The sequence below is a fragment of the Pan paniscus genome, chromosome 5 (genome assembly GCF_029289425.2).
Source record: "Pan paniscus chromosome 5, NHGRI_mPanPan1-v2.0_pri, whole genome shotgun sequence".
In the NCBI taxonomy this organism is placed as follows: Eukaryota; Metazoa; Chordata; class Mammalia; order Primates; family Hominidae; genus Pan; species Pan paniscus.
Genome location: NC_073254.2, coordinates 141,204,174 through 141,216,958, shown reverse-complemented (window position 1 = coordinate 141,216,958; position 12,785 = coordinate 141,204,174). Strand labels below are relative to the sequence as shown.

The 12,785-nt window shown below is 37.2% G+C and overlaps 1 protein-coding gene across 2 annotated transcripts in view; it reads left to right on the top strand.

Moving 5' to 3' along the window:
- TBC1D32 (TBC1 domain family member 32) overlaps positions 1-12,785 on the top strand; it is a 257,725-nt gene that overhangs the window by 127,775 nt on the left and 117,165 nt on the right. For both annotated transcript variants that reach the window (XM_055114085.2, XM_063605438.1), the window contains one exon: positions 1,724-1,812. In XM_055114085.2, the coding sequence (XP_054970060.2) occupies positions 1,724-1,812 (89 nt within the window). The remainder of the gene's footprint in view (positions 1-1,723; positions 1,813-12,785) is intronic.

The following is a 12,785-nucleotide window of genomic DNA, read 5'->3' as shown; positions in this document are numbered from 1 at the left end:
AGTTGTGATGCAATTAATGAGAGTGACTGTGCAGCTGGGAATATGAATATGAGTTGTTTAGCTCACATTCTATTGTAATGTTTGAAGCAAGTAGTGCCCAGCAAAGTAGTAGATAACAGCAACAATTCATTTAAAAATAATAGTCTTTTTATTCATCATTACTAGGTAGTCTATTAATATTTACCAATTTAAACTCTCATGCTAGTATTATTTACACACTTCTACAAAATAATCTATAGAATGGTAAATATATTCTTATATGTTGGGTACAAATTTTTACTAGGTAGCTTTACCCACAGTCCAGTTGTTGTATTAGTATTGATCAGTATCTGATTAGTATTTTTCAAGTGTGATTTTGAAATATCTATTATTTTCTTTTTACAAACTCATTCCTTTGCCTCTTTTTTTAATTTGATGAAATAGTCTTTGTACCATAAGCCACAAATTCCTCAATAAATATTATGTGACTTTACTCCCTAGCAAAACCTTTCTTCTTTTGCCCTATTGGTAACAGAAATATCCTGAATTTAAACTCACTGGAGAGTAGCAAGTTTCTTGGTCAGGAAAATGAGCAATGAGAGAGATATATATTTGTCTATAAATAAATTTCTTAGGCCTGAACCCAAAGATATATGTAAAAGCAGGGCATTGTAGAAAGAAAGCCTTCCTTTTTTTTTTTTTTTCTTTTCTGAGACAGAGTCTTGCTTTGTCACCCAGGCTGGAGTGCAGTGGCATGATCTTGGCTCACTGCAACCTCCGCCTCCTGGATTCAAGCAATTCTCCTGCCTCAGCCTCCCGAGTAGCTGGGATTACAGGCACCCATCACCACACCTGGCTAATTTTGAGACGGTGTTTCACCATGTTGGCCAGGCTGGTCTCGAACTCCTGACCTTGTGGTCTGCCCACCTTGGCCTCCCAAAGTGCTGGGATTACAGGCATGAGCGACCACACCTGGCCAAGAAAGCCTTTTAAAACATGTTCAAAATTGTGTGGTTGGCTAAAATTGTCAGTGCTAGGACAGCTGCTGGCACCTAGATCATCAGGTTCTGTGTATATTTATATCAGTGGTTTTGAAGACTTGGCTACACACTGGAACATCACAGGGAGCTTTTAAAAGAGTATTGATGCCAGATTCCCACCCCTAGACATAGTGATTTAATTGGCCTGGGGTTGAGCCTGGGCACCTGTGTATCTTTCTTAAGTTCCCTACGTGAGTCTAATGTTCAACCAGGGTTGGAAACCACTGATTTACATGAGGCAGATAATCTCTATTGAGAAAATCTAGTTACTAGTTACAACATTTTGATCCGTTGTTCATTCTTCTAATTTGTGGATTTTATATTTGTTTTTCAAAGTAGTTTACATTTTTGGCAATTTTATCAGTATTTAACTGATGGTATAAGGTGCTCACTAGTGCCAGAGTAGGGTCAAAATCAGTGTTTTCCACTTTGGCTGAATACTGGATTCACTTCGGAAACTTTTACAGTCCTAATGTAAATCTAGGCCACACTCAGACCAGTTAATTCAGAAACTTTGAGGGTTAGGACCCAGGCATTATACTATTCTTCTTCTTCTTCTTCTTATTATTATTATTTACAGCTCCCCAGGTGATTTCCTTGTAAAGGCAAATTTGAGAGCCACAAATCTAAATAAATTGTTGTTGACTTAATTTTCTTTAAATGATATCAGTTAAATACAGTCTCACTTTGTCTCTCTTTTTCAGGATATTATTGATAGACTTATAATTTTGAATTCTGAAGCTAAGATTCATTCTTTATTCAACTATGAACAATCACATATCTTTGGTCTAAGGTAAAGTGCTACATTTTACTTTTGATATTATATTTTATGTTCCACAAAAAATAAGCATTTGTCCTGTATACTTTAAAAAAGTATTTAAAATTAGCTAATATTTAAAAGCATGCTTAAAGGTAATTTGTCTTCCTGTAACATTATAAACAAAGTAAATTAAGGCAATTAGATATGTGTACCATGGCCTTTGTCTGAATTTGGATTCTATATTATTATAGTGTCTCCCATTCCCTAATTTAATAGAGGCATTTTAGGGACTATTTCATTTAGTGTACTCAGGAGTCAACTTGACCTTCCCTGGGTTGGTATTTGGTTAGATTCTTGTCACAATATACCCTCAAAAGAGGCCTAGAAAAGGATGATTTATCCTGAGGCCCAAGTTTTGCTCTTTGGTGTTAATCATTACTTTTCAACTTTACTTTGCCTGAAGTTTAAATCTTTCTAGTTGAGTTCATATTCCTTGACATTTTATTTTCCATGTTCAAATGGGAAATAAGGCGTAGTTGGTAGGGCTACAGGGACTCATGAAATTCGCAGTCTTTTGGTCATATGTAAACATAGAATTTGCTTCCCTTCCTGTAAATTACTACCTTTAAAAGCAGCTGAATTAAGGAAATTTTCCATTTTCATAGTTTCATGATTTTTCTTTCTTTTCTATTAGCAAAGTAACTTTTTTAGACTTGAGGGAGATCAATGATAATTCACCACCTAAGAAAGGAAGCAATTATTTTTCTAAAGTTAGAATTCTCTGATGATAGTATATTTTTAACTTTTAACTGTATATTAATAGATGAGCTTCGTGTTTGGACTTTATAGTACAAAGAAGGTATAACAAAGGTGCTGCTATTGTAGTTCTTTGGGTGGCGTGCCCTTTATCTCAAAATGTGTTTTCACATTAAATTTTAATTTTTAGTCTATAGTCTCAAATACATCAGATAGCAAGTTTTGATGGGGGAAACTAGGAAAAACTCCATTCAGTAGAATTTCCTTTTGCATAACAAGTATGTTTCTGAGTTTTGCAGTTATAGAACGTCGATTTTGGCCTCTTGTTGTTGTTATACTGAGTAAATTTCTTTTTTTTTTCCTGTATATTTTCTTGCTTGTATGGAATAATATTTTCTGTAGTGTTCTTTGGAAGAAGATTTAACAGTAAGACTTTATTAAGTTATATAAAAAGCAATCCAAGAAGTGAAATGCTCCTGGGAATAACATACATTAATTTTCATAGTATGTGCTTTCTCATAATATCCAAATGTTATCATTCTATGCTACTGTAAAGAATTTACTATCCCATTGTTGATAGATAAAAGAATAGTGCAGTATGGTGGTTAGCAACATGTACTTTGTGATCAAACTGCCCGCTCTTTACTGGTTGTGTGAGATGGGGTCTTAGTTACTCATCTGTAAAGTGGAGGATAATTACGTTATTTTCCTTACAGAGTTATTTTCATAATTGATAGGAAAATTAAAAAGCCTTAAAATAGTACCTGGCACACAGAAAACACTGTAAAAACAGTAGCATTAATAGTTCTAATAGCAGTTCTTCATGTCTTTATATCTACTTGATCTATGCTGTTTTTGTGTTTTACTATGAAATAATTTTTGTCTTCATTTTTTCGGTGTCTCGGTAGTCATAAACATGCGACCTAGTAATTTGCTTGTTTTGTATCAGCATTCAAAAAGAGAAAATGACAAAATTACTTTTTGAGGAAAAGTTTGTATTTTAACTTTATTGGCTTTTTAACAAGTTTTTCTTACACAAATGTAGGTTTTGAGATTTCTATTCATAATAATCTTTAGTTCAGGTATATTTGTAAGTCATACATTTTAAGCTAATAATTTACTTTCATTTTTCTACTAATTTCTGTTATTGGTCATTGATATCTAATGGTGATAAATCTAGATCATAGCTTTGCATTATTCATAAACCTTGTGTTTCTGTGTTTTTGGGATTTTTACCCATATGTTTCTCTCTTATTCCCATAGTATTTTTTGTTTGTTTCTAGTTAAGCCTTCCTTGTACCTTTCTCTTCAGTGGATTATCCATTAATGTGTCTGAATCTATGTTTATCATTGCTTGTTCCATTTGCTTTCTATTTTCTTCTGCCTCAAAACTGTAGCAGTAGCATTAAGTGTAATGCTTGGTGCAACTTATTTATCACAACACTCAGATGAAGCTAATATGAGGCTTAGTGAAATGTGGCGTGAACAGCATCACATTCTGTTTAAAGTTCTGAATTTTAAATTGCCAAGATCTTACAAATCTTACATTGTAAATGACTAATACTCAAGAAGGGTGCTCCTTTGATTAGCCTCCCTCCTTCACCCCTACCCCTTTTCTCCCTCTTCCAACGTATCCTTTTATGCTAGATCATTCCTATTAGTGTGAAGACATGCCTTCATATGTCCCATCTTACAATGAAATACAACAAACCACCCAAAGAAATATCCTTGACCTTGTGTCTCCTTGCAGCCACTGATCTATATAGCAAAATATGTCTATACAAACTGTCCTCAGTTGCTCACCCGTATTTACTCAACTCACTTTGATTTGACATTGACTTTATAATTTTGTCAGAACTATTCATCCTGCTCATTGCTAGATCACTTGTAACTTCCATGCTAATGAATCTAGTGCATTCTTCTCTTTTCTCATCTTACTATAACTGTCAGTAGCATTTGATATAGGGGACCATTTTTTTTTTTTTCCTGTGTGAAAAATTCTCTTCATTTCTGTGTATCACACACTCTTATTGCTGCGGTTTCTTTTTCTTTCTTTCTTTTTTTTTTTTCATTCTCTAGGCAACCTCTGAATGTTGGAATACTCAGGATTTAGTCCTGGGCCCAGGACCAAGGATCCTAGGTTTCTGTGCACTCTACTCCTAATTTATTACACTTAAACATTTGCCTTTAAATATCATTTATATGCTAGTAGATGCCCCCATTTATATCTCTAGCCCAGACCTCTCTTTTCAGCTACCAAACCTATATATACACCTGCCTTCTGACATCTCAATTTATACATTTCTCACTTAAACATGTTGAAAATTGAACTCTTGGGTCTCCCAAACCTCCTTCTACAAAAACAAACAAAATACATCTTTCATTTCTGTCTCGTTAAGTGACCCAACCGTCTCTTTAATTGCTTAATTTTGAAAGTCATCATAACTTTTTTCTGTTTTTTTAAACAATAGTTGATCTTTATTATAAATAAATTAACCAATGCAGAAAATTAAATATAATGAAATTCCTTGTAATTCTAAAACGGTCATTATTAACACTGTGGAAAATCATTCTAGGCATCTTTCTGTACATATATAGACAGAAAGATATACAGATATATAAAAATAAATTCTTTTATAAAAATAGAATTATAGTACAGTTGCCACTTTAAATTTGAACTGAATTTTATAGGAAAACAAAAAAAAAGAAGCCCCAGCTTGAGACTGAAGGAATTGCTGAATTTCAAATAACTGTTTTTTCTCTCCAGGGGTCATTATTTTCGAAGAGATTCCTCTAAGGTAAAGAGAAAACATTGTGTAAAACATTTCAAGAGGTTTGAGTGTGATTTTTCACTTTTGGACAGTATTGATCAACTCTACTATGATAGATGAAGACATTCATGCTCTTGTCAGCTGCCCACTTCCCCTGTCCTCACCTGTGTTAAAAAGTAGTTCCTTTGCCCATTTCCTAACCTACCGTCATGAGTCAGAGACCCTATCTTCCTCCCTCTCCAGGAGTGTGATTAAGCAATAAGCTAATCTGCATTTTTCAGTGTAGTGACCTAATATGTGAAGTGCCTTTTATGTATGACTACACAGTAAGATTTACAATTTAAAAATGTACTCTTCTATATTTACTCAACCAGTATTTATTGAATACGTATTCTGAGCTACAGACTGTGCTAGTATGGGGAATTCAATGATGAGTGAATCAGATGTGGTGCTCATTCTCTTTAACCTTGTTATCTAGTGAGGAGTAAGACAATTAGTTAATCGAAGAATGTGAAGTAATTAAGGCAGAAAAGAAACATGTTCTTATAAAGCCCTCACCCATCTTTTATCATTTTAAGTTACTGGCAATTCTGGACACCATTGTGTGTCTTACCCTAATGTATCTCTACCTTTCCTGTGTACAATAGTTCCTACCCTTCCTTAGCCTGAACTAATGCTCCGAGGAGGTTAGACTCCTTATCTCCCTCAAGGACAAAACAGCATTTATTCCTGCTTCTGTACTTGTTTTTTATGTCTTGACTACTGTCTTTGCTTTTGTCTACTTATACAAATTCAACCCATCCTTCAACACAAAGCTTGCTCTATGAATTACTTATAGCCCATTCTGATCTTGTCTTCTCTTTGCATGCCTCTTGCCTTTATGGTCCTTCCCACAGATTTAATATTTAATTTATTTCTTCTTCTGAATAAAACTTCAGTTTCCTAAGGGAGTATTTTTTTCTTCTACTTTCGTGTCTACCACATTGCCAGATCGTTTTGAGTTATTTGGTTAGCATTTATTTGTTAAATCTGCTGACTGATTAAAACAGTTGCCTGGAAACTTTTGATACTGCCCAAGGCTTAGCAGCTTAAACTTTTCTTAACCATTTTTAGTAGGTTTAGAGTAATGTTATATTCCTTCTTGGACATTTTATTTCAAAACAAAAGCTGTAAATATCATGGGGAAACATTATATCATCATTTAACATTAATAGTTTTCTTTATATCAAACTGACCACATTAAGTTTTATTATAGGCTGTGGAATTGCAGCTTTTTTTTTTTAACTTTGAATTGTCTTCAATGCTAAAGATGTACTTAGTTTTAACAATTTAAATCTTACGTAGTAACTCTTAGTTAAATATATATTAAAATTTAACATGGTTTAAAAATGTTAATATTGTTCTTCTAAAACCTATTTCTTCTTTGCTCATTTGAAACTATAATGTGGCCTATTTATTGTTAATTTTCTTAAAAACAAAACTTGGGAGTCTATACTTACAGAACAGCCTTTAAAAGTAATCATTTGCCATTTGTTATTATTTTATATTTACCCACCAACAGTAAGTTTTATGTAGTACAATGAGCAGGTTTATGCATCATTAGCTTCCTTGTTAAAAAAGTCTGACCTCTGAGATGACTTTAATATGAAAAGTTAAAAATTCATATTTGTTTTAAAAATTCGTGTAATTAAAAGCAGTTTGGTTATTTTAACAAGTAACAAACATAGCCAAATGTTAGTATTTCATCACAACAAATCACCAAATTATTTATTTCCAGTGACCCAGTTGCTAACTAGACTTAAATGTGATTAACCTTAGTAACAAGAAATAATCTCACAATTACCTCTTGTAATCTTTTTTTAATATCAGAAATTAGAATATAACATGACAAAACCATCCATATTTTGGATTTTATATACACATGTATACATATATACATATACACACACATCTAGAATTTATTTTTTCAAGTTAATAATAAAAATAATAAAATGATCGATTACTGATTGAAGACAGTAACTAATTCAAAATTCTAATTTAACCAAACAATTCTTGTTTACATAGAAAAATTCAAGAATGCTGAAAACAAAAGGAGAAAGCAACACTCATTACCCTACCTCTTCATGGTAACCACTGTTAACCCTATTATGCTCATATTTTGATCTTTAGCTACAGATTTTTTTTTGAAAAATAGGAGTGTTATTGTTTTGAGACTTCCTTTTTTACTTCAATATTTAAAATTATCCATTCACACCTATAAATATTAATCTGTATCATAATTTTAAAGGATTAAGTAATATTCCAGTACACGATTGAATCTCAATTTTCTGTTTTTACACACGTAGGTGTTTTTTTTATTTTTAAATATCTATGGATAAATATCTTGATGTTTATAATTGTTGCTCCACAACAAATCCGTAGAAATACACTTGCTAAGTCAAAGGATAGGCACATTTTCCAACCTTATGTATTTTTATCTACACTGTTATTATGATTTAATTTTCTTGAGCTCTCTGTAGCATTTTATATTCTGCCTACTTAATGAAATGTATTCCTTTCATTTTTGTTCATTCATTCAGAAAATATTTATTGCGTCTTTGCTAACTGCCATACTTTCTTAGATACAGTCTTTTTGGCAGCATCAGTGACTTTATTCTCTTTTATTTTGGGATTCCTTTTGTGTCGTTCATTTTTGCTAATTCTTTATTTTCCTCCTTTATTAAACTTTCAATTTGAATTGTCTCCTAGAGTTATGTCTTTAGTTCACCCTCCATTTTATCTACAGTGCCTTCGATGATCACTTCTTTTTTTTATTTTTATTTTTTGAGACAAGAGTCTCGCTCTGTCACCCAGGCTAGAGTGCAGTGGCGCGATCTCAGCTTACTGCAAGCTCCGCCTCCCGGGTTCATGCCATTCTCCTGCCTCAGCCTCCCGAGTAGCTGGGACTACAGGCGCCTGCCACCATGCCTGGCTAATTTTTTGTATTTTCAGTAGAGACGGGGTTTCACCGTGTTAGCCAGGATGGTCTCGATCTCCTGAGCTCGTGATCCATCCATCTCGGCCTCCCAAAGTGCTGGGATTACTGGCATGAGCCACCGTGCCAGGCCGGTCACTCTTTACTGACTACCCCTATATCTGTATGTCCAGCCCTAAGCCTGTCCTGAGCATATTTGCAAGTTTTATGTGGCATTTGGATCTGTGTATCATACAAGCTCCACAAACTCAATATGCCCTGTATTAGTCAGAGTTCCTTAGAGGGACCAAACTTATAGGATACATATATATATGTGTGTGTGTGTGTGTGTGTATATATTATATATATATATATATATATAAAAAATATATATTATATTTATATATATTATACACACATATATATAATATATATTATACACAAAGGGATATGTGTATATATATTATATATCTACAAAGGGGAGTTTATTAAGTATTAACTTACCTGATCACAAGGTTTCACAATAGGCTGTCTGCAAACTTGAGGAGCAAGGAGAGCCGGTCCAACTCTTAAAACTGAAGAACTTGGAGTCCAATGTTCAAGGGCAGGAAGCATCCAGCGCAGGAGAAAGATGTAGGCTGGGAGGCTAAGCCAGTCTCACCTTTTCATGTTTTTCTGCCTGCTTTATATTCTCTAGCAGCTGATTAGATGGTGCCCACCAGATTAAGGGTGGGTCTGCCTTCCTCAGCTCACTGACTCAAATGTTAATCTTCATTGGCAGCACCCTCACAGGCATACCCGGGATCAGTACTTTGTATCATACAGTCCAATCAAGTTGACATGCAGTATTAACCATCACAAGTCCACCTGTTGTCAGCTTGAACCCATACACATCTCCTGAGATTATACAGAATCTTCAAATAAAGACAATAATAAGATCATAATTACGCCTAACATAATACAGCTATCCTTCTTACACTCAGAAACGCCTCAGTCCCGAACCCAAATACTATCACATGAAGTTAACAATACTTAAATGCTGATGTGAAGTCAATAAATCTTATGTCACATGATAAAGGAAAAGGAAATAAAATGAAGATAATGTCTTAGTACAAGGGTATACAATCACAAACATGTTTTTAACAAAAGGAGGAGGAAATACTCATGACAGTTACAGTCCTCTTTTCTGTAGCTGGTCACGTGGTCGTAACTGGTATTGATGACTACCTTCTCCTATTACCCATTCTGTATTCCCTTTGCCTTCAGTACCTCAGGAGGTCATGGTTTTTTTCTTGGTGAAGTGACCCAAACCTTCATTCCTGAGGGGTCTGGACCGTTTGTAGTCCTGCCTGGATTGGGCTGTTGTAGTTTCCCATTGACCTTAATCACAGGGCATGGTAATACTAAGAGATGCCCTAATGGATCTCCTGTATTCCGTACATACTCTTCCTTACATTCATTATGGAGTAGTAGACTGATTTCGTCTCGATAGTCTGGGTCAGTCACCCCAGCGAACACTGTAACTCCCTTCTTAGTCTGTTGATTTAAATGTAGGAGAAACCCAAAGTATCCAGGTGGCAACCTTAACTTCCAGTTTAATGGAATCGTTGTTTTGTCTCCTGGTGGCAATGTTCCTCCCTCTGGAACTAAGACCTCTAGGCCAAGAGAATGTAATCTTGTGGGAACAGGAGGCAAACATTTTGCTAGTGGATCACTAGGGGTGATGGTGAGTGGTGCTACCTCCACTTCTACTCCTTAATTCCTGGAATCATGAATCCTGGCTATGGCAAAAACAGTATCATATATTGGATGCTGATTCAGAGCATACGTGGCCTTCTGTAGAATTTGCCCCAGCCCTGCAAAGTATTGTTACCTAGTTGCCATTGTAATTGTGACTTCAAAAGGCCATTCCACCCTCCTATCAATCAATCCATCTGCTTCAAGATGATGGAGAACATTGTAAGACCAGTGAATTTCATGAGCATAAGCCACTGCCCTGCTTCTTTAGCCGTAAAGTGAGTGCCTTGGTCAGAGGCAATGCTGTGTGTAATACCATGATAGTGGATAAGGCATTCCATGAGTCCACGGATAGTGGTCTTAGCAGAAGCATTGTGTGCAGGATAGGCAAACCCATATCTGGAGTAAGTGTCTATTCCAGTGAGGACAAACCTCTGCCCTTTCCATAATGGAAGAGGTCCATTGTAATCAGCTTGCCACCAGGTAGCTGGCTGATCACTCCAAGGAACGGTGCCATATCAAGGACTCAGTGTTGGTCTCTGCTGCTGGCAAATTGGGCACTCAGCAGTGGCCGTAGCCAGGTCAGCCTTGGTGAGTGGAAGTCCATGTTGGTGATCCCATGAGTAACCTCCATCCCTGCTACCATGGCATCCCTGCCACCATGGCCACTTTGTTCATGGGCCCGTTGGGTGATGACAGGGGTGGCTGGGGAAAGAAGCTGAATGGTGTCCACAGAACGGGTCATCCTATCCACTTGATTATTAAAATCCTCCTCTGCTGAGGTCACCTGTTGGTGAGCACTCATATGGGATACGAATATCTTCATGGTTTTTGACCACTCAAAGAGGTCCATCCACATACTTCTTCCCCAAATTTATTTCTCACCAGTTTTCCAATCATGTGTCTTCCAAGTCCCTTACCATCCAGCCAAACCACTGGCTACAGCCCATGAATCAGTGTATAATTACACATCTGGCCATTTCTCCTTCCATGCAAAGTGCACAACCTGGTGCACTGCTCGACGTTCTGCCCACTGGGAAGATTTCCCTTCAACACTGTCCTTCAGGGATGTGCTAGAAAGGGGCTATTAGTGCTGCAGCTGTCCACTTTCAGGTGGTGCCTGCATATCGTGCAGAACCATCTGTGAACCAGGCCCTGGTCTTCCCTTCCTCTGTCAACTGATCATAGGGAACTCACCATGAGGCCATCTGTGCAAGCTGGGGGAGAGAAGGCAGGGTGGCAGGAGTGGAAATTAAGGGCATTTGAGTCACTTCCTCATGTAACTTTCTTGTGCCTTCAGGACCTGCTCGAGCCCGATCACATATGTACAACTTCCACTTGATGATGGAATGCTGCTGTGTATGACCCACTTTATGGCTAATGGGTCAAAAAGAACCCAGTTCATGATAGGCAGTTCAGGTCACATGGTGACTTGACCCACAGTCAAACATTCAGTTTCCACCAAAGCCCAGTAACATGCCAAGAGCTGTCTCTCAGAAGTAGAGTAGTTATCTGCAGAAGATGGTAGGGACTTTCCAAAATCCTAGGGGCCTCTGCTGTGATTCACTTATGGGGGCCAGCCAAAGGCTCCAAACAGCATCCCTATCTGTAACAGATATCTTAAGCCTCATTGGATCTGCTGGATCATATGGCCCAAGTGGCAGAGTAGCTTGCACAGCAGCCTGGACCTGTTGCAGAGCCTTCTCCTGTTCTGGACACCACTCAAAACTGGCAGCCTTTCAAGTCACTTAATAAATGGGCTGGAGTAACACACCCAAGTGAGGAATGTGTTGCCTCTGAAATCCAAATAGGCCCACTAGGTGTTGTGCCTCTTTCTTGTTTGTAGGAGGGGCCAAATGCAGCAACTTATCCTTCACTTTAGAAGTAATATCTCGACAGGCCCCACACCACTGGACCCCTAGATATTTTACTGAGGTGGAAGGTCCCTGAATTTTAGTTGGATTTATTTCCCATCTTCTTGCAGACATATGTCTCAGCAATAATTCCAGTGTGTTTGCTACTTCTTGCTCACTGGATCCAATAAGCATAATGTCCTCAGTGTAATGGACCAGTGTGATATCTTTTGGAAACAAAACGCAATCAAGTTCTCTCTGGGTAAGATTATGATATAAAGCTGGAGAGATATACCTCTGAGGTGGGACAGTAAAGGTATATTGCTGGCCTTGCCGCTGAAGAAAAATTGCTTCTGGTGGGCCTTATAGACAGGAATGGAGAAAAAGGCATTTGCCAAGTCAATGGCTGCATACCAGGTACAAGGAGATGTGTTAATTTGCTCAAGTAATGAAACCACATCTAGTACAGCAGCTGCAGTTGGAGTCACCACTTCGTTAAGCTTACAATAACCCAGTGTCATTCTCCAAGATCTGTCTGTCTTCTGCACAGGCCAGATGGGAGAGTTGAATGGGGATGTGGTGGGAATCACCACCTATGCATCCTTCAAGTCCTTCATGGTGGCACTAATCTCCGCAATCCCTGCAGGGATGTGATACTGTTTTTGATTTAGTATTTTTCTAGGTAGAGGCAGCTCTAATGGCTTCCATTTGGCCTTTCCCACCATAGTAGCCCTCACCCTACCAGTCAGAGAGTCAATGTGGGGGTTCTGCCAGCTTCTAAGTATGTCTATGCCAATTATGCATTCTGGCACTGAGGAAATGACCACAGATGATTCTGGGGACCAACTGGACACACTGTAAGTCAACGTGAGCTAAAACTCCGTTAATTACCTGACCTCCATAAGCCACTACTTCAACTGGAGTACCACAGTGATG